Here is a 22,925-nt window from a genome sequence, read left to right as displayed (position 1 = left end):
TTATTTTTATTTTTATCCAGCTACCTTGAATTCAATTTTCAAATTAATTCCACAGACAGCTTTGGCAAGAAATCTCTATTGCAAGCAAAAATATCAAACTTAAAACACTTCACAGCCATGTTGTAGGCTATTCTTAACCTGGGTAACTTTGAACCAGCACCTTTATTTCCCTTCCCCACCACTCTTGTGAACAGTATTTCAAACAGCAACAGATTAGGAATTATTACAGGATGCTGAGTCACTCAGCAGAGCCCAGGAAAGTCTGATGCATTTCTTGACTGGTTCCTGCACGAGCATGAGCTCTACTGTGCAAATCAATGTCATGACTCTCACTGACACAGGTTTTTACCACCTTGAAGCTTGTATCTGATCATGGGAACACAGGGGTGCTGTCTTCTTTGGCATGAGTTTAGTTGATAAGTGTTCCACTAAATACTTCTTGTTAATGAGCAGATTTCAGGATTGATGAACCACCTTGCAATTAATCAGAATCAAAGATAATCTCTTTTGCAACAAAGCAAAAACACATTTGCTGGGAGATAGCTTCCCCAGAAACAATGTGGGTTTATTATCTGCCTAGTGTTTGTGCCAAAAGTTCTAGAGCACAGTCCACCCCAGGCTGTACAAATTAAGAACAAAATTCCTCTCACCTTGAAGAGCCCATAACCCAACACATATACAGAAGACTATACCCAAGAGGAGACAAAATCCTGATTTTCTCAGAAGCCACTTGCAATTCTGGGTATGCTGAACAAGACATTTAAGAAAAATGAGTTTCAGGATTGCTGAGCATTTCATCCTAAAAGAAAAACTGAGTCTGGTGCTGCCTCTCTGCCTGCAGGGCTAGGGCGAGTAATTGCTCCCAGATTCTCCCAGTGGCTGTAAGCCATGAGAGATTTCAAATGCCCTTCTCTGACACATGTGCAACTCCATCTGATGTCTACAAATACTGCTAAGAGGACAACATGCTCTGCGCATTAATACAGCATGATAAAACCTGTCTTCTGGAGCCACCAGTTAGCGTATAGCACTGTTGCGTTCCTATTAGCAACAGCAAAGAGGGGAAAAAACCCCAGGGATCAGAGCAGCAGGATCTACCACTCCAAGACACTCTTTTTTGTATCGACACTTGCTAAGTGAGAGCCAAGGCTGTAGGAATCTTAAGCCTTTGTTTTAGATCTCCTACCATGTGGCAGACCCTGAATATTCATTACTTATTAAAAGCTTTGAAAGTGTAAATTCATCCCACAATAAAGTGAACTGGTTTATTCACACAGCTGAGTCACATTCACTTACAGCCTGTGACCTAAATCTATTAATCCCGCACAGACCAATTTAAAAAAAAAAAAAGGTCTTTTTAATTTTGGTAATATCAGTTGAACAAAGGTGAATATTTTAAAATTGTGTGTGGTGTTTCTTTAAAGCAGTGGCTGACACACAGATAAAGCACTGTACTAAGCCTGCCTTCCTTGCTGGTCCCAAGAAGTGGTGCAGATGCTGCTTATGTTATCTGGCATGTGGTGACCCATTTAACAGAGCCTTCACAAAATCTTCATGGGAATCACATCAGCTCTTTAATAAGATCTCAGAAGCGCCAAGCAGCAGATATCATGGAAACCTCACCTAAAGAGAACAATAACTCCCTCATTAATAACAGAAAGCACAACAGCCAGTTTTGACAGTGGGGAAAATTGCTCTGTTGAGAACAACACGTTATTGAGTCTAGCACCTCCTGGGTGCTAGAAGCTTTTTCCTAGGGCCACATTAAAATTTCACTAAGCCTGTCTCTACTTGGGGAAACAAAAATCACATTTTCAAAAATGACTGGAGCTTTTTGGAGTCACTGACTTTCAGCAGAATTAGAGAAGCAGTTTGGGGGGGTTATTTAAAATGCCATCAAAATGTAATCTTTTAATAGCTTCTCCTTTCCCCCCCATCTGATAACCTATAACATTCCCTGAGTTCATTGCTGATATCATAAATAGCCCCATGAGCTCCTGTAGGAAGAATGAGTTTTTGAAAGGTTAAAGTTCAGTCCTGTGCTGAAACTGCCATCACAATCTAATTACAGTGTGCACTGAGCACACATTTTGTGTCTTAAAATCAATTTCCACTCCAAGCTGGCAGCTTACTCCTAGAAATTAGTTCTTGCATGTGGGTATTAAGACATACACACACAAACATACTTAAATAGTGTAAACACTGATACCCTGTTTTACAGCCTCATACATTTCACCTGTATTTCCTTTGTATTCATTCACTGCTGTCCATCTGTTTGCAATCTATCTGTTTGAGAACATCCTTCTTTCCCCTTCCCACTGGGATCCTTCTGCCCAGATCACTGAGAAACCACAGGTTTGTGTTGCTGGTGGTACAAATCAGCATTATTGACAGCAGGTTCACCAAAATTAAGCAGGAATAATGACTAACACACTGATTGTAAAATGGGTAAGTTCCTATCAGTAGCAAACATGGGAGAGAAAATATCGAAAAAAGAGAAATAACGGTATTCAGTTAATTGGAGAAATGCCTTCTGTGATGGGCATACTTGCTAGTCAGTGAATGACACAAGCTCCTAAAACACTGTGAATTTTAAAGTAGTTAATTACACAGTGTGAGAAGGGAAAGAAAGGTACCAGCTCAATGAGGTCAGATCACACAGGCACCTTCAAAGCACACCAGGAACGCCCTTCTGGTGTCTCACTTCTTCATACCAAATCCTCAGAATAAAAGGCCAGTTCTGCACCTTTGCCTCTGCAGGCACTCCAGAGGATGCTCAGCTTGGTGTCATTGGCTCAGGACCATCTCTGATGAAGCCAACCACAGTGAATCCAAGAGTCCCTTCAGCCATTCTGTGCCATACAGGAGTCTGGAAGATGAACCTGATGCTCATATCTCATCACAGAACAAAGTGAAGGGGGGGCGCGATGTGGACGGGCGCAAAATCAGACCCAGTGTTTCACAAATCCATGGCAACTCTTCCCCCTGTTAAAAAGGTATTTGAAATGTGTCTCTTCACACTTCTTCCACAAAATAGAGACACTAGCAATTTCTTGCTATGAGAGGAGAGTCTACACTCCTACTCTCTTCATCCTGTACTGTAAATCCAGGGAATTAGTGCTACAGAACAGTGCAACATCTACAAAACGCAAGCAATGGCAAGCACTGAATTAGGAGAAGTGCCATTGAACAGAACATATTGCTAAAGAACTGCTGCAGCAGCCAACTGCAATAAACCCAAAGGTGATTTATAGCCACATTATTCCACCAACTCAATCAAGCAAGCTTTTCACCTGAAATGTTGTGTAAATCACTTGTGCTTATTACCACTTAGACCAACTCCTCCAAAGCTCCATTCCCTTCCAAACAGGTGCTGATATGCTGTAACATTGCTAGAGCTAACTGAACACCACCAGTTAAACGGGAGACACCCACCAAAAAGCACAAGCAGTGACAAGTCCAAAACTGAAGCTGACCCGGAAGAAGGAAGGAATACACTGGGAGAGTAACACAGCGGGGCCAGAACATCATGCATTACTTCAAATAGTCTCCACCAAAACACAGCACCCAGACAGAGCTGTGATGCTGTGGAATAACAGTGGTGATTACAGTCCGTTCATTATGCATTCCCTTGAGGCATCATTGATTCTCACCCATTAAATATCCCTGCTGCATGGTGCCCTCCTCCTCCTCCTGTTCTGTGGCCCCAGGCACCAGACCGAGAGCAGTAATTTGGCCCAGCATGTGCCAATGTGCGCAATATTCAGTGCCCACCCTAAAAGAAGAGCTGATACAGAAGATCACCAACCTCTACCAGCTGCTGCACCTGCTCAGGGAGCAGCATGGTTCATTCACACCAAGAATAAATCAGAAGTACCAAGAGGATGCTTCCACACAGCAGGATTGTCAAGTTTCTGAAAATGTATTTAGAATGCCATGGAGGAAAGAAAACTATTGCTGGGGGGGAAAAAAATGTAGTTCACAATAGTTATACCAGGTTTAAAAGAAAAACACAGTAAGAGAAATCACATGGCCAATGTACAAAGAAAAAGCAGTATGTGCCTTGTAGTTCTGGCAAAATGAAAGTAGTTTGTGAATTTTTTACCTTTTCCTGAGGTTACCTGGGTGACTACCGAAATCAAGAAACAAATTATTTGCATCTGCCAGCATTTGCACCAGGACAGTAACTTGACCTATGCCAAACTCACTGTACATAGCAAATTATCTTTTCATCCATTGGAAAGACATCATGAGCTTGATTAGAGCCAAAGCTTCCAATCTGGCTGATAGATATCCAGAAATCCTCTACATTACCAGGAGAGTCGTCCAGCGAGGTGACTACTAGGACAGTTGTGAGGTGGTAGATTATTAACAGAGAGAGCAATCTGTCACCACCAAAGCAGCCCTGGCATACAGATGTATTCACCTACAAATTTAGACTTTCCCAAATGATAATTGTCAACAGCAGACTGTTGAAACCAGTTTCATTCTCTAAACAAGACACATTGGACTGTCTGATTGGGAGCAAATATCACAGCACTTTCCAGTAAATGCGTTTAACTGTGAAAAGAGCTTGCATTAGGTAAGGGGCACACAATTCCCAGGGGAGAAGGAAAGATGCAGTTTTCCTCTGTGGAAACTTCCATGCCTTGTAATTGCTTAGTAAGAAAGCAAAACTGACATTATCAAAGCTCCTTTGAAGATATATCCCAAAACACTCCTCAATTCCTTATTTTCAAACAATCCCAAAGAAAACTGAGGAATGAAACATACAATTCACTCTTTACACTGGAGGCTAAAATTCACAAATTTCACCAATGTCTGGCTGCAGTAAATTAAGTCAGACTTCATTTGCTCAAGACCAGGGAATGATCAGGCAACCGTGATCATGAGCTATGAAAACCAATAGCCAAATAAACAATTAATGAGCCAAAGTCCTACGCTGTCTTGTACTACACTTTTATCCTGCTTCCTGCACAGATGCACAGATGTTCTTTTCCTAGAGTTTACATTCTTCTAGGCTTTTACATAGCTTGGCATTATCAATGGTTTTGCTTTACCTGTTGCTTTATTTTCCCCACAGCTCTGGATAACCGCAGGCTGAACATAACTCAAATTAGGCAGAGGAGAGATGTACTGAATAGTAGATTTTCTCTTCCTCCTACATCCACAAAGTCTCCGCACTTACTCAATACATAACTTGCTAAATAATTGATTTTTCAGCTTTCTCTCCAAGTAACTGAAATCAAAACGTATTTTTTCATGTTTCTCAGAAGAAAACAGAAAAAAAATGCTTTATGTTGAGCAAAATCTTATGTTTCAGAGCATTTTCACTTGTTGTTTGCCAAATATTTCAATTTAAATTTTGTCAATAAAAAGCTAACTTCAAATGGATACAAACAAGATATCATACTTTTAAAAAATCCAAAAGGAGACGTTAATTACATTCCATCCTTTTTAAGGCAAAAAGAATTTGCTAAACATCTGAAATTTTAGGATTTTTTTTCCCCCACTCTTCACACAAAAACCAGACTCAGGGTCTATATGTTATTTGCCAAAAGAAGAGAGGAAGAAAACATCAGCATCAGCTGAGACACTGTTAGATGGTTCTGTATTGCTGAGATGCTGACATGCTCCAAATGAGCCAACACTTTAAGTTTCTCAGCACTGAATAAATGCATAATTAATTGTATACATCCTACCATAATAATTTTATGTTGTCAACACATATGTCTGTTGTCAGATCTGTCTGACAACAGGAGGGAACACACAGGTTTGAAGCGAGTTGCCAACCTCTATAGAGTATGCCTGTGGCAGAGTTAGGATACTCCTGATTTGGAACAGCTTTGCCTGCATTGTTTTTTTCATCATGAAAAAGAATTACCTGATGGAAAAAAAACCCTAAAGACACCCACTCAGAAAAGCAGAAACATTATTCAACATTCCAGTTCTTGTTAGACCAAAGCAAACACACAGCTTCAGAGCACTCTCATCAAGGTGTTATCTTTAGCCCTCCCAGCAGCATTAGGTTCCTCAAAAAAAGTCAATGGGCCAGTGTAGTAGTTCTTTGGCACTGTTTTTCCCTGAGATTCCCCTTTAACAACAAATGCAAAACACTTTCCCTTCTGTTCTACAAAGCTATCCAATCTGCTGGCTCTGCTAACAAATGTCAATTTACTGCAGCATGACAACATCTGTATTTACCTAAAGTTGCTGCATGCATACCTGAAGAATAGTTTAAGTTCAGGATCCAGTTGTTACTACACACATGCCTCAGACTAAATCCTCAAATCAATGCCCTCACTCTGTACAGCACTGCAACCTGCCTCTGATGTTGAAGGTCCTACCTTGAAGTTGCTGCTCGGGTCTGTCCCTCCACTCACTGAGCGCAGCTCTCCTGTGGACAGATCCAGTCTAACAAATTAACACTCTTTGCCCAGGCACAACTGGATGTGGTGGTGCATGGATCCAGAGGAAAGCACAAGGTTATACAGCAGTTGTTACGGAGGCTGCATAAAGCCTGAAATAGTACTGTGTAAAAATTACGCTCCCATGAAATACACTTTTATGCGATACAAGATGGCTTTGCTCCCATTCCAACACATCTCCTCTCATGACCCTCCCAGTTCAAATAGGCTGGCCCAGCAGCCAACACGAGGCCATCCCAGCTTGACAAGGCTGTCGGCTAGCTCATGGCCACATTACATGCCCAGATGCACCGCTGAACACAACAGCTGCCATGCCGGCCAACCAACACAGCAATTCAACCAGGGCACTCAAGAGCACAATGTTCTTAAAATGGGAATGAAAGCAGCCACGACACCTAGACAGGGTAACTACAGGCTCCCATCTTCTCCAGGCTGGATGCAAAGGGGGTCTGTTCCATACCACTGGCCACAAGCTAGTGCTTTGTCTGTTGTATGACGAACATCAAAACCACAGAATAAACCAGCAACAGAAACAGCAACAAAGCTAGTCCTTACTACCTGGCTGCAAATGCTAGCCAGTCACATTCGCTTACGCCACACAATGGTCACACTGCTGAATTCAATGAAATGACCAATTCCCTGGGTCAAAATGCCAAACCTGCTCTCACTGATGCTTGGAAAGAACCGCAGAATCTCTCTCTTACTAGATCCCTTTTCCTTTCATTAGCACCCCACATCCCTAGGAGCCCTCCATGGCTGCCTTTAGCCCTCTTCCCAGCAGTCTCTATTGTATTTTGACACAACACCACACCAATCCAGCACACAAGAGACTCCTGCAACAAAATTTTTCTAATGAGAGTCCTACAGCTTTCTACTGTTCCCAGCAGCTAACACCACCAAGAAAGGCGGCTTTCACACCATTACCAGAGGATTCTGTACTACTTTATGGTGACAGAATATACTGTTGCACAGGGACAAAAGGGTAAGTGCCAACAATTACAAACGGTCTCTGTGTTGACATCTCTGTGCCATTTCACTTTCTGTATTGCCATTAGCTACTGTATCTAACATATACATCACATGGTTTAATTGGGTATAATACCTTTATAGCAACTTGCCACAAAAACAGTGAAATCAACAATATTTTAGGACAGTTTCTCAACTCTATTAATACTTGCAAACATATGGACAAAGCTGTTGTATCTGCACATTCGTTTGGATTTTTTATCACAACAACAGAAGCATCATTGGAAAAGAATATCCCATGTTCCAAAATCCATCTGAATCCCATTGGGAAGGGTCAGTTTATCCAGAAGGGATGGAACCACACCAGAATGTCTTCACTGTCCCATTGCAAATCTTCACAATAAGCCAGGCACTGAGGATGTCCAGAATGACCCACATGCAGGGAAAAATATGAAGCATGCTTTATCAGCAAATTTGCAGCAGGTACACCAGGAATGTGCCCCAGTTTGGAACATCACGAAACACTGCCACAGGCTGAATATCTGCTATAGAAAATGACTCCTTGCAAGCTTCCTATCCAAGGACTGCTTGCAGGAGTGCTGTACCAGGAGTCGGCTTCTCTGCTGGAGGCCAGTGTGACATAGGCTGCTGCGGGGCAGCAGGGAATGGCTCTGTTCTCTAAGGAAAGCCCTGAACCGAGAGTGGAAAAAAGAGAAGTTTGACAATGAATGTGCACGTGTGATGTTATGGAACAATTGAGAAGACACATACTTGTGCATCAAAATGTAGAAAATTTAAAACTGCCACCACTCTAGAGGAACAAGTAGGTTTGGTTGACACCTCTCTTTCCACCAAGCCAACAGCCTCTCCACTCCATAACAGACAATTCAGTACCTTTCCTTCTAATTTTAGGAAACTTAACAGAGAAAGGTCTCTAGCATTTCTAAGCTTTTCACTTGACCTAAAACCATAACACTATACCCAAACTAAATTCTCAACGCAGCTTTAAAATCTAAAGAGTATATTGTAATTTTTCCAGGTCTCTGCCCTGTGCATTGACCCTGTCTCCCTTGCAGTATTTTGACCCCACAGTTCACTCCTGTCACTCACTCTGGGGCCAAACATACCACAGGACTGAACTGGACACAAGGCTTAGGAAGGAGCCCTACTATTTTTGGTTTTAACTGCACAAAATATGTGAAAACACTTGCATTCCCTCCAAGCAAGACCTTTCAGTTACATCTTCAGTAAAAAGGAACCGAGATGAATTACACAGTGCTTTGTTTACACTCACATTGCTGTTGTAAAACCATATGTTATAGTACTAGTGATTGTGTCTGACGCTCTCTTTTATCATTCATGTACTCAATCACACCCTGCACTGAGTTAACTACATTCACCACATGGATGGGTATTTATTCAGAAGCCTATGCAAGTATCTAGGTCTGAGATCATGTGTGTCTCCTGAAATACTGTGTATTTTAAGAACTGTTAGAACTTCAACTCTAGCTCCTGAGCAGACTGTCTGATTCAAAAATCAAATCCGGGATTTTAAAATGTTTGTGAATATTAGCATTAAAATCAAATAAAATTAATAGGAAACTATATTGTCACCTACACAGAGAATTAAAACAATCACATTTACTTATCTAAACATTGATTTTTTCCACTTTGTTGCTATAAAACCACTGCTGCTGAGCATGAGTCAATTGTGCTAAATTGTAGGTTAACAACGCAATTTAGAAACCAAGAAAAATTTTGTATTGGGGATCACCCCCACAAATACTATATGGCAGTGGCTTGTTTGCAGCAATTTTGTACAAGTCACTTCTCAAAGCTTAACTCATATTAAAGAAGTAAAATCGGTATGTGATGGAAATCTGAAATCCTCCCTAGGATTTGCAAGACCAAATTTCTGGAGAACAAGCAGACATGCAACAGACAAAGAATATAAATTTCACAACTTAACAGCATGGATTGAATCAGGCATGGAGAAGGGGGAAAGGGAGAAGACTTTACATAAATATCTGGTCTTGCTAGGCCACTGAATCTTTTAACTTCACCAGTTACATATGGTACCTTCCATACTGTACACAAAAGATGCAGTACTCTCTTCTATGCTTGATCCATATGCTAACTTTTTTCTTTACTTTCGTGTTTAATAAGACAACACAGTATCACTGTACCTGTAGTAAATGCAAACACAGTAGTTATAAACCACAGTCATTTAAATATCAAGAATTGCTATCAAAATTGTTTGCCTTTCTGTCAGGCATTAAGAATTTACTATTTCAGATCACTGACTTGTATGGCAAAACAGCCACAATCAATTCTTAACTATACATATAACCCCCCTCAGAGCTCTTACCTCTGAAATACAAACATATTACATAATGTATTAAACTCATGAATGCACAGCAAACCTACCGCTTCTCTCTTCATAACAGTGTTTCAGAAAATGTTTGATTAACAGTAAGTACTAAGCTTGCTTTATGTCAGCTGTTTAGAAATACATGCTTAGTTTCAGGATATACCAAAAGGTTATTTTAAACATATTGCTGCTAGTTTGTATTGAATTAGGAAGGCTACAGTGACTGTACCTTGACTAATCCATGAACTAAGTATCCCACTATGCCATTTCAGAACTGCATTTTTTCCAAGTCACTGTAAATGATATGAAATATCTGGGTCATTAGCAAACACAGTTTTAAGGAGCCTAAACGTGTGGCAGCCTTGCTGCTACCTAGAGAACACCATCACACTGGAGTGCTCATTGCATCCTCACTACATCTAGGCAAATATTTTATTTTTTCTTTCAGTAATTATTTCCAGGAAAAGCAAAGAAGAAAGAAGTCATAACTCTCTTCTGCCTCCATTATGAGAACGGCAGTATCACTTGGTAACACCCTAATATTTTCATTTAAATGTCTCAGTGCCAAATTCTCCTTTTCTCGTGGCTGGTAATAAGTCCAGAGCACACTGCACATTATCAAGAAAGTATGCATTAGCCTCTGTCATCATGCACTTTGATGTAAATTTGCAGTGATTCCATTAATTTCTGGGTGCAACTCTGAACTGCAACACTACAATTAGGAGCCTGAAATTCACCCAGACCATTCAGATAGACTCCATGCTGTCATGCAGCGAAATTACACTCCTGCTGTTTACAGGACAAGCTAGTATGGGGTCGCTACAGTAGAAGGGCTGTGTTTAGAGCGTGACTCCATCAGGTGTCCCTGGGAGACATCTGAGAACAGGCCAAAATGGACCATCAGGAGCGTCATTAAACTCAGCCAGCAGCCACGATCTACTACCTAGGCTACTAGGTACCTACTTGAGGCTGTCGTCTTTAATTTCTGCCCAGAATGGGGATGAATGGAAGCGACTAAAATTAGCAACAAACATCTCCCTATTTCAGTCATTTCTTTTGGCCAGAAAGTTTCATTTGTTCATGTGAAATATGTGAACTTGTTTTCAGCTACCTCTGTTCTACCGCTAGTAAACCATCGATGGACTTCAAGTGAATTACTGTCCACTCACAAGGATAACTGATATTGGCCTACCAACTTTATTAGCTGCTCAAGTTTCCTCTCAGGTGGGACACTGCTTCAAGTTAATCTCACTGTGCCAAAGACTACTGTCTATGCACCTGTATAGTTTGCACACCTCCAAGAGGTGATTACGTACCTCAAAAAGGAGTCATCAACATGTTCAGCATGTTTCACTTGTTGCTGAAAGCTGAATGTAGAGTTTAAATAGAATCTGGCATAATGAAACATCAACTGGCACTATCCTGAAATACACATTCACACAATCTGGTGCCAGAACTGGGGCTTGCTGAACATGTCACTCACAATGCTCCTAGACACTTGGCTGTTAGTGCAACTATCTTCCCAGTGAAAGGGAACCAGATGGTGAGTGACTCTTGGCATTTTTCAATGTTATGTGAAGTGTTTCTTCAGCTAGTGAGTACATGCCATCCAGTCAAGTCGCTTTGGCAACAGCTCTTCACATCTTTCTTCAGATTTCTCCACAAACGACAAACAGACCATTCAACAGGAAAGCAAGGCCCAAGCCTGCTGTTTTTAAGCACTGAACCAAAAGTCTCAGCTAGGCGTTTCTGTTGTCAGTGGAGACAAAGAAGCACATCTAAGGCTTTATTTCATCCCTGGGTCCTGCTACACCCTCCAAACATTCAATTGCTCATCAATGACCATGGAGGAAGATTAGTTTAGACAACTCCGTTAAATGCCCTCAATCAAGACGGGATAAACAGAGGCCAAAATGCCAAAGTGCTTAAAAGCACAGGCAAGCAGTGCTCAACAGCTAGCCTGGTCTGCTATTAATTCAGGCAACACAGCAGGAATTGAGAGACACGATTCTGCTCCTGGCTTGCCAAAATAACATGGCCAAGTCATTTCTTCCTCTAGTTGAACCACATGCCTGGTAGGGCAAAGCAAAGGTTCGCAAGCAAACTTGCTAGAAGTGCTTCCGCAGCCAAAACACCTTACCTAAACAGCTGCGCTCAGGCACTCGGTGTTCTGCTGCAGTGGACTCTCCATGACTACATGGCAAGAAGAGGATTTCAGTGTGCATGGGAAAGGCAGAACGGAATGAGTTACAGTAGTGATGGTGCAGTCTTAAAGAAGAATAGCATCGGGCTACTAAAAGCAGAGCCCTCAAAAGTCCACTAAAAGTAAAACAGTGAAAAATTTTATCCAAAATGTTAAAGTTTATTTCACTGTGCAGGTAAGGACTGCTTTGTTTGAACAGAAAGCTGCTGCCTTGCTGCAACATTTTGCCTTGGGGCAGTTTTCAGACAGTTGTTATCCTTCAGGAATGATAAATTTCAGCATGGTGACTACACACACCACACACAAAGAAGAAAGAAAAAGGAAATGCACAGAAAAACTAGAAAAAGCTAAATGCCAGACACAAGAATTTACAGACTCCAAACTCTGGATGGCAGTGGCCCCAAGGAGGTACAGAAGAGGTGGAAAGCTGCACGTATCAGGTATTATCATTTCATAAACATGACCCAGGGCTACTGTTGGTAAGAGTCAGAATTATTCAGGCCACAATGCTACAAAATAGGATCCTTCCTGTGGCCAGATGAATTACATAAACAGAGGGAGCATATAACTTACACAGGAGGGCAAAGCAATCTTTCACCAATGCCAGTGGAAAGATTTCTTTTGAATGTAAAGGGAGCTGACGTGGATAAGTTTCAAGAAGTATAGCATGTTCAAATTATACTTAATTTTCAATGACAGTAAGTATGTTCTAGTGTGCTAAAGGGAACTCCTCTCTAGTAGTGTCTCCTCACTTTAATTTCATGAGATGCGTTCCTGCACAGAGCTTATTAGGTTCCTGCAGATGCAAGGTTGAAAGCACCATGCTATGTGAGAGAATAGATTCTCACCGTCTCCAAACATCAACTGATTCATCACACATAAAGTTCATTTTTAACATGACTTAAACCCAAACTAGCTCACCTACAGTGGTTGTTCTACAGTAAATCTGCACTTGGAAAACTGATTCTGTATTTCCCTAGCAAGCCTCTTTTGGTGATTTACAAATCCCATTTAATGAGTTGACATATGCTCCTTTGAAGTCAAGGAACTGCTAGCCAATGACTACAATACACACAGGGAAGCAAACCAGAACAAGTTTATTATAACCCTGATAGATATATAGATAAGACTTCTCTGTCACAGTTTTGAAAACATCTTATTGAACACTACCAGTTACAACTGAGCAAAATACAAAGGATGCATTTCTCATCACTGGTAATCTCTCCTGTGCCTGCCCAGTAAGCCATCACATCCTGAAACCTGGCTACTACCACCGATGAGTGGCACTTTTTCTACTGCCGTCATTGTTGAGATTTCCAGTTTTCTCTTTCTTTCCATCGCATTATTTTCCAACTAATACGCTCCAATTCACTCTAAGCTTATGAGATCACCACCTGAACCCTCCTTTGCATCTTACAGAACCTGCTCCCCTCTCCCAACCTTAAGAGATTTCTAAGACAGAAGGAGGACTGTTACACTCATCAATGTCATCCTGCTGCAAAACAGGCAGTAGAATTTCACCAGTCTTCCTCAGTGCTGCAAGAGACAGCCACTGATCTGCCTCTGAATAAATGCAGCAGTGCAAAAAGCAATTCTGATGCCGTGTATCTGGCAGTAAGGATTTAAAAATACTTCTGCTAGTTTATATAGAATTACAAAACTTAACCAGGAGACAAATAAAATCAGAAGTCATTAAAGCTATCTACTGTTACTCATTTCTCCTCCTCATTTTTCTTGTTAAAAAAAGTAACTCCATCATCTCATTAAGAAAATGTTTAACAGACCTGTGCCTATCTGCAAGCAATAAGCCTTCTGTCTCCTGGTCTTCTGCTTTCATTCACAAGCTGTGTTTCATTACCAGCAGTAGGCCAAAAATAAGTAATTTGCTCCAACAATTACTGTGAATTCACTCTGGTTTTGCTGCCTTTTTTGGCAACCCTTTATAAACTACCACTTTATCAGCTCCTCACATTAATTTGTTTTATTGTACTTTAAAAGGTCAGCTGATACTGGTTTTCTGAATCCTGTCTTAGTCCCAATGCCCCTCCACCTGCCCAGCACCCAAAACAGCTGGGACATATTGTGAAGCATTGAACAGTTAAGTGCAATATCCTGGGAGTTCTCCTAGGAAAAGCAAGCATTTCTTGCTGGTTAATCTTCTTGGAGCTGCAGCCTCCGATTCAATCACTTAAGGGAACTGTTTCAAACCCAATGCATGCTACTACCCTCATAGACACTGGCCTGAATCCTGCTCTCATTTACACTGATGTCACGGCTCTACAGTGGTCCCACTGACGCAACGGCTCCACTGAGACCAGTGGCGCGACTCCAGATTTACGCTGTGTCACTGAAGGGCTGGATGGAGTCCTCACTTCCAGCCCATCACCTGGAGGTTTCAGGGTTCACCTGGGCTGGTGCTTCCCTCGCTGCTGTACTCCACCAGCTGGCGGGCAGGCCGGGCAGCCCCCGCTGCGGCTCCCTCAGCCCGGGGCTTTGCTCCCAGGACCCCACCAAGCCTGGGACCCCAGTAAGGACGCAGTCCAGCCAGGGCGGAGAAAACCCATGCTGCCCATGCTGTCACCAGAATAAATACACCTCCCCGAAAGGCACCGAGACCCCCGAGCACCCCTGGCACCTGGACGGCCCGGGGGAGCGGGATCGGCCCCTCCACCCCAGGGGACCGGGAGCCAGGTCAGCCCGGGGGTCTGGGCCGCCCTGAGGGACGGGGGAGGCTCCGGGCCCCCCTGAGGGAAGGAGGGCTCTGGGCCGTCTTCAGGGAGGACTGCGGGAAAGGGGGAGGACGGCTGGGTGGCCCTGAGGGAAAGCGGCTCCAGGCCGCCATGGGGACAGCTCTGGGACCCCCTGAGGGGCGGGGGGGGGTCCGAGCCTCCCTGCCAGGAGAGGGTCTGGGCCGCTCCGAGGGGCGGAGGCGGGTGGGTCCCAAAGGGACGGGGGGAATCCGGGCCGCCATGAGGGAAGGTGGGTGACGGGGCACCCCGGGTGGTCCCGGCGGGGCCTGGCCAGGCAGAGCCGGGGCCGCGGGCCGCGGGGCGGGCGCAGCAGGTGAAAGTTGCGCGGCTGCAGGGGCGGGACCGGGGGGCCACTCACCTCATCCCCTTGGCCGAACTGCAGCCCCAGGGCGACGAAGTGCTCCACCCGGATGAAGCCGTCCGCATCCTCGTCGCACACGTCGAAAACCTCCTTGAGCTTCCGCAGGAATCGCAGCAGGCTCGCCGGCTCCATCGCGGGCATTAGCTGGAGGCCGGCGGCACGGCCGCGGCCGCAGCAGCCATGATCACCCGCGCCTTCAGCGGGTGCGTGACATCAGCTCTGGGGAGCGGGAGGGACGGCGAGAAGGAGGGAGGGATGGAGGAGAGCGGAGGGAGGACGCGAGCCGCGGGCGGAGGGAGGGAGCGAGGGAAGGGAGAACAATAGGGCAGAGCTGGAGGATGGGGAGGGAGAGGGAGGGGTGGTGGGATCCGTGCTCGGCAGGGGCGGGGCCGCCGCCAGGGGGCGCCGCCGCGAGGGGAGAGGCGCCGCCGGGGCCGGGCGGGAGGCGGCGGGAAGCGGCCGCGCAGCCCGGCGGGGCGAGGTGCGAGAGCGGCCACCCTGCGGGGGGGCAGGAGCGACGGTTTGGGGGCAGCACCGATGCGGAGTTCCCCTGGGATGCAGAATCGCCCCAGGGAGGGAATGGGGAAGGGGCAGCGAGGGAGGCAGGATGAAGACACCAGGGACAGCGGGCCTGGCACCCCTGGGTTCCTTCCCTGGCTGTGACGGAGCCGTTCGCGGTCCCTTCGCTGCCCCGCTCCTCAGTCCTCCTCCCCACCACCTCAGATAAAACACCAGTCACATTATAAATTTCCCTGAAAAAGCCATTGATCCTGGTGTGAAAAGGTCCAGGCTAGCGGGAGAAAAACAGAGCGTGAAGAGTTAAGGGGCAATTAAGGAAAAGGAGGACAAGCAGAGCTTCACCTGCTTCGCTGAGCTCAAGTGAGCAGGCAGAGGCACCCCTGTGGCCGGGGCTGGCTCAGAACAGGCACTGCTCACCCGGGCTTTAATGAGACACAGCTGATAACCAAGGGATGTCCCTGCCTGTGCAGGATTCCGCATTAAAGCCTTCTGCAACTGCTGTGCTCCATAGCTGGGTTTTAATTTGATCTCTGCTCTGTCCCCCTTTTTCAGTCTTTTGGACTGCTTTTGAAGCCCATAGCCAGGAGCTGCCAGAGGGAAGACCAGGAATGGTTCTCGTTCCTGCATTGTGCCTCAGATCGGGAATGCTGGGACAACACCCTGGGGAGGAAGGAGCACTGGCCAAGTCAGGGTCAGGTACTTACTGCCTCTGCCAGCACGTGCCCACTGTGGCTGCTGAGCACAGGTGACCGTCCATCACCGAGTGGTGTTCTGCAGGTGATTGATATAGCTGTCCATCTTAAATGACCATGGAAGTGCAGCAGGTTTTGAACTGAGACAGTATCCATTCATTTGCTTCTTGCAGTAAGAGAGGTCCACATGGCCCTTAGCAACCTGAAAATCCCGTGATTACAGCAAGCTAGTCAAATTAATCTCTTTTCTCGGAACCAATAGGGGTGCTCTCCTCAGGAAGTTTTGTTTCTCTGAGCACATGTCTCTTATGTGCAAATTCAGGGTTTGGGAAGAAGCTGACTTGACAGCCCTGTAGGTTGTAAGTCAGCTGTCAATCAACAACAGAGTGACAGCACACACTGCACTAGCAATACAGCTCCCCACATATCAGCGCTCCGACACAGAGGTAAGGAGCTGGTCCCAGAGCTTCTGCCCCCTTGAACTTCCTTTAGTTTTACAACAAATATGGAGGAGTTCTCCTTTTGCCTCACTGATGTACAAAAGGGCCTTTCCAGACTGGAAAAATACCAAAGTGTGGAGATCACATACGAGCCTTGGGAAGCAAAGAATTTATGAAGAAATGTGAGGAAATCTGAAAAAGAAAAGGGTAGCAAAATATTTGATCAGCAAACTTCTCTGAAGTTACCTAGTTAGAGCAGGATTCTTAGGACATGGGGACATTTAGCTGTTATCTCAGCACCCGTCAACTCATCTTCATGTTACGTGGGGACCGAGCTCAGCACACCCATCAGGGGCACCTACTCAAAGTATTCAAAAATCTGTGAGCTGATACCCCTCAGAGCTGTGGAAAGCACACGTGTGGAATCAGCTGCTGTTAGTCTAACTGCTCTAAAGTGGAATTCAGCCTCTTCAAAGCTTCAGAGCACAACTGTGTCACTGTTCCACCTTGATTGCTGAAATTGCCTCAGTGCCTCCTCACACCTGCCAGCTCACCTCTCTGTGTGCAGGTGGGCAGTGGTAGTCTCAGACAGAGAAGTGGAGTCACACCAAGTATTATGGGGAGAGGAAAAAAAAAAAAAAGGAATACTTATTCACATTTGCCATGACCAGAGGAAGAATTTCCACAGTGCAGAGGGATAATGCTCTGTCTTGTGGATTCCAGTTAATTTCCACTGGTTCTACTTCATCTTCTAGTGGAGGAAGAAGGAGCATCATTTAGATACACAAGTAAGTGGCAACATATATTTAAACAAAACCTGTCTGCATTAAAATCTGTGTAATTCTTGCATTAATCCGTAAGGGTGGGGGTTGCGGGAGAAGAGAAAAAAAGCTCCAAGTATAGACACTACAGTTTGGGGAGTTAGTACTTAAGCCTGAGGACTGCCACAGACAGCCTGAGTGCCAGAAAGCTCTGGAATCAAGCCGACAGGAGAGCTGAAGAGGCTATAGAAGCTGTCATTGTAGACAGCTGAATATTTTGAGCAAAATCTGACAGCTGGGAGATGATTTGACAGCACTGAACACAGGAGAATTAGGATCTGAGATGCTGTCAGTAAAGGTCCAGGATCTGAAAACTAGCGGTGCCCTAAGTGTGCTGAAGTCAGGACACTGAGCTGTGCGCCATGTGCAAACATGCCACACACTTGTTGGGCAACTGCATTGGCAAGGTACAGTTTGTAAAGTCGAATCAAGGAGGAGGTCAATTTTTATTGCCAGTGGATGTAGCTGGCATTACTCCTTGCTGATCTCTGCTTCTCCAGGTCTATGTAGAACATGTCTGCTAATAACAGTGGGCTATTTTTCCTTACTGGTATTATATCAAAATACTTGTTTAATCGGAGATCTTTGGCAACTTCTTCATTTGACACATGCACTATGTGGAAAAAATATTTTACATTCTGCAAATCTAGTTTTCTGGACTTGAAATATGACTAGTGGTGGTGCTACCATATTTGCCTGTTAAAAATAAATCGTTCAAGAGGAAACATTTCATTGAATATCACAGGCCATGGCTGTCATTTGCAGGACTTCTTTAAAATCAGCTGCTTTTCCATCAGTGTCACTTCCACTTACACAACAAATTCTAATCCAGTGCCAGAAACAGCATTTAAGGAGTGCATTCCCCAAGGCTGATGACCTCATCTACAATTCTGGTTGTGTTCCAGCATATTGGAGCAATATCGAGACCCAGCTTCTCAGAACAGCTTCATAGCACAATTTCTCTTTATAGTATACACAATGTAACCCTCTGTCCTGGTTTTGGCTGGGATAGTTAATTTTCTTCTTAGTAGCTGGTACAGGTACAATACTATGTTTTGGATTTAGTATGAGCATAACTGTAACACACAGATGTTTTCGTTGTTGCCAAATAGTGCTTACGCCAAGGCAAGGACTTTCCACTTTGCCATGCTCTGCCAATGAGGAGGCGCACAAGAAGCAGGGAGAAGCAGCGCCAGGACAGCTGACCTGAACTGGCCAGGATATTCCATACCATAGAAAGTCATGCTCAGTATATAAACTGGGGGGAGTTGGCCAGGGGCCACTGATCACTGCACAACGACTGCCGGGGCATTGTTCAGCAGGTGATGAGCAATTGTATCATGCATCACTTTTTTTTTTTTTTTCCTTGGGTTCAATTTCCCTCTCTTTGTCTCTCCTTTTCATTATAATTGTTATTATTATTATATTTTACTTTATTTCAATTACTAAGTTGTTCTTATCTCAACCCTCAAGTTTTACTACCTTTTTCCAAATCTCCTCCCCATCCCAATAGGGACTGGAGGGTGCACAAGTGGCTGCATGATACTTAGCTACCAGCTGGGATTAAACCAGGATACCCTCATTGAATGTCTGGCTTGCAATAGTCTTCCTGTGTTTTGAATCAAATCCTGTTTCCCATTGAATTCTGCAGCTCCGATTAGCAACATAAAAGAGAATAACCAACTAATAAAGCATATCTGTTAGGTGTTATAAAGAACAAGTAACAGGCAGCAAGAACTAGCCCTACCTGAAAACTTAAAAAACATTACTTGAGATAATGTAGTTTTCTCAGGCTAGCTTAATTAAATATGGCACAAAAGCAAGATACTTGATTCTTTTACTGCCATTTTCTTTAATCTTTTTCTGTGATATGAACACAAAAAACCTTACAAATTTTGAGGAAATGTTTCAACAAGAATCTTCCTTTCAAATTTTCTAGTTGCTAATGGACCTCACCTTGTAAAAGTTTTAGTGGTTTAATTTTACATAGTATGAAAATTCTTGCTTGATTTTACCAGCACCCTTACCAGGTTATGAATTAAGTACGTGCATAACTGCTAGATGAGCCTAGCTGGACAGCTAACTGCAGTTACCTCAGCAAACACACCACTGCCTTGTTTCTTCTTACAACATGCTACTACCCTCAGAGACGTTGATCAAAAAGTTCTAGAGATAGGCAGGGAATATACCACTTGCAAAAGTGCCTGCGTAAGTACAAACCACAATATCAAATGGTACGTTCTGCTTAAAGCAGGCTAATTTAGCTGCCTTGTTGTAACTTGGATTGTGCTCCCAAAGACCAAAATACCTGTTGTTATGAAGTTATTGCTAAAATTAAGTAATCCTCTTTACTGGTTCACATAAACCATTTCCACTGTGAATTCATAGGACCAAACTCGTGTTTCCAAGTGGTGGCCAGGTTTCCAGGGCCAGCACCAGGAGCGCGGCTGCAGACGCCAGCGTCTCCCCACGGTCTCCTTACGCCACCCAGTGGCCAGCTATTTCACTGCACGTTTGTCCTCAGCCAAGAGAACGGTCACCTTGCGTGGGGCAGCAAGATGAGGCTACTGTGGCTGGTAAGAAAAATATTACGTAAAACAAGGTGGATGAGTAGTATGAGATAAAGCAAGTTTTCTTCCAGTTCCAAGAAGTCCCACAGTCCTCCAAATGCCCTGGGACCAAACCTCTTTTTGGTACGTTCCAGAAGCCTCCCTGCTGCCTTCTCCTAGGGAAAAGACAGTACCTGTCAACTTTCCTCTGATGAGCTCTAAGTAGTTGGGTAGACTTACATTTGCCTCAGATTACAATGTGCAATGGCACTGGGCAACCTCCTGAAAGCATTAATGATGCTAGAAAGCATCCAGCAGCTGCCAGGCTACCAGGTCATTTCTGTCCCTTAGTGCTTCAGGAAGAGATCTTCACTCCTTCACAAGAGATTCTCGGTACAATGAAACGTTTAAGACTCCAAGACAATCATGTAAATAGGACACCTAGTGTAGTAGTTACAGTCGTTATTTTCAACTTATACCCCCAAAAGAGCTGTCAAGAGACACACAAACATCCCTCTCTGGCTCTAACAAGCAAACAACATTAACAGACCTAAGCCCCAGATTCTTGAAGGGAAACTTTTTTTCCTTTCCTCCGTCAATTTATTAAAAAATAAAATAAAATAATCTAGCAGCTGTTAAAGACTAAGGATGCACCAGCCAGTGTATTCTCTTTAAGTTAACTCACCCATAACACAGTATATGAACTGTTCAGTAAGTTATCCCTTACTGCTTCAAATAGTTTCTAAAATTTTACTTATTTTGTCCTATCCAAGATGGACTATACATCTGAATAAATATCTTCCATCTGCAATTTTATTACAGCTGACTACAGGAATGTAATTCCCAGATATTGCTGTATTTAGCAAGATCTGGGACAAAACAATAAAATTAGAACATAATACACCATACTGATGCTAAAGCCAAACAGTGATTACTTGTTGTGTCTTGAAACAGATTGTGTGAGATGAGTCTGAGTTGGCTGACTAATGGGAGGTAAAGGGCAGAACAAAAATACTTATGCAAGGGAATGTAGGTGCAGCATCATTACTGCTGTGACCATCAATGGACCAACCTGGCTGTGGGGCTAACGGTGATAAGCACAGTCTTGCTGTTTCGAAGACACACTGCAACCAGCTTGCTTGTAACAAACAGTGCTGAAAAGGACATTTTTAGGAACAGAGAAGCAATTAGAAAAGCAGCTTAACCAGGCTGGTTCTAGCAGCCTTTAATTACCTTCAAAAATGATTGTGGTAGGCATTATCAAATTACTGATTACAGCTTGCAGATGGAATTATTCCAGCTGTCTCACGCTTAGACAATTCACAGCATTTTAAAATTGATACAACCCTATTCATCACAGTATCTACCTATAAATTTTGGTAATTAAATGGAGGATAAAAATTAGGGGAGAACAGAAATGAACTCCTGGATTTGAATCGGCTTCAATAAAAGTATGATTTTTGCCTCCCTGCCATACAGTCACTCTGGCCTTATTTGTGCAAGTCCCCTCTGAGTTTGCAGCTGCTTTTGCCAACATGACATCCAAGTGAATGTTTTGGATGAGCAAGTTCTACATCCTAAACCCCTGCTTCACCACAGGGTACTTTGGGTTCGGATTTGTGCAAGGTATTAGATGGAAATACCGAACAGCAGAGCCACAGAGACATTTGCTGGAAGTGGGTATTATTTGGATGTTTTTGGTTTTCTGAGATGCCCCAGCCTCCTCCCTGCAGTATTGTAGCACAGAATAAACAGAAAACCAAAGCTCTGGACCACAAAAGTACTGAAGTGGAAAGCCCCCTTTCCGAGCTGAGACCTGATACACTAATCTCAAGCCAGATTGTCTGCAGTGCTTGCCCAGTCCCTGGAACAGTGGGCACGGAGGGATTATTGTCTGGCTGACTGTTCCAGAGGTCCCTGTCATAGGGCAAATCTTTTTGTAGTCCATCTCTTGCTTTCCAGTTTGTGGGAGCACCCAACACCGACAGCTAGCTACGATAAATTAGCACAATGCCATGCCCCTTTAGTGCCTTCCCCCCCCCCCCCCCCCCCGCCCCCCAACATCTAGTAGGTTACTGGGAGAAGGGGCTGGGAGGGGCGGAGAGAAGAAAAGAAAAAGGCAAAGTATGCTTTAGACTATGTCCTGAAGACTAACTTTTTAGGGCTATTTCAGACCAAGGCTGGAAATTCTGAAGTCCCCTATGGGACATGGCCTGCCAGTATTCCCATCTGTTTTAGACCATTGGTATGGTTAGTGCACTAATTCTGCAAATACTTTGCTAATGCTAGCCACTGAATTATATCACTTATCAGATACAAGGGAAGAGTAATGGTCAGTATATGAAAATTGTAAGGATGCTTTGCTTTCCTTGGAAATATTTTAGGTGAGGGGTTTGTAAACTGAGATCGGTTGGAAACCACTGCATTAGGCCATTCATGCTAACACACCTCTACTCCCACAGATAAACATCAAGCATAGTTCCCTATTACTTCAATCACCAGCCACAGTTGGGAGAAAGAAAAAAAATATCCCCCTGAAACAGTGACAAAATGGTACATTTGTTCCTCCACAAGAGCTAAAGCTATTCCGTAACTACCACATCTATTACAGAGCAAATACCAAAACCAGTTTTCAGAGAAACCTTGTGAGGGTGAACTGTGCTCTAAATTCTTACTATTCCTTCATCACTGTCTGTAGGTGAGATAAATTACTACTCCCTTCCTGAATCCCTTCTGGAAAAACACAAATATACCCCAGAGTTCAGAAGTGACACACACAAATTGTGCTGCCATACAGCAGAACGTTTACAGGATAACAGACATAA

The 22,925-nt window shown here is 43.9% G+C and overlaps 1 protein-coding gene across 2 annotated transcripts in view; it reads right to left on the bottom strand.

Annotated features, from left to right (window-relative positions):
- RAB11FIP4 (RAB11 family interacting protein 4) overlaps nt 1-15,364 on the bottom strand; it is a 130,307-nt gene extending 114,943 nt beyond the window's left edge. Inside the window, exon 1 of one of the 2 annotated variants that reach the window (XM_040581902.1) lies at nt 15,077-15,364. In XM_040581902.1, coding sequence (XP_040437836.1) covers nt 15,077-15,220 — 144 coding nt within the window. In that variant the 5' untranslated portion in view covers nt 15,221-15,364. The remainder of the gene's footprint in view (nt 1-15,076) is intronic. The other variant, XM_040581903.1, reaches the window with a different exon arrangement.
- Between the last annotated feature and the right edge of the window lie 7,561 nt (nt 15,365-22,925).

This window comes from Falco naumanni, chromosome 1 (genome assembly GCF_017639655.2).
Source record: "Falco naumanni isolate bFalNau1 chromosome 1, bFalNau1.pat, whole genome shotgun sequence".
Lineage (NCBI taxonomy): Eukaryota > Metazoa > Chordata > Aves > Falconiformes > Falconidae > Falco > Falco naumanni.
Note: the sequence above shows the minus strand (reverse complement) of the source record. Positions and strands in the feature narration are given on the sequence as shown.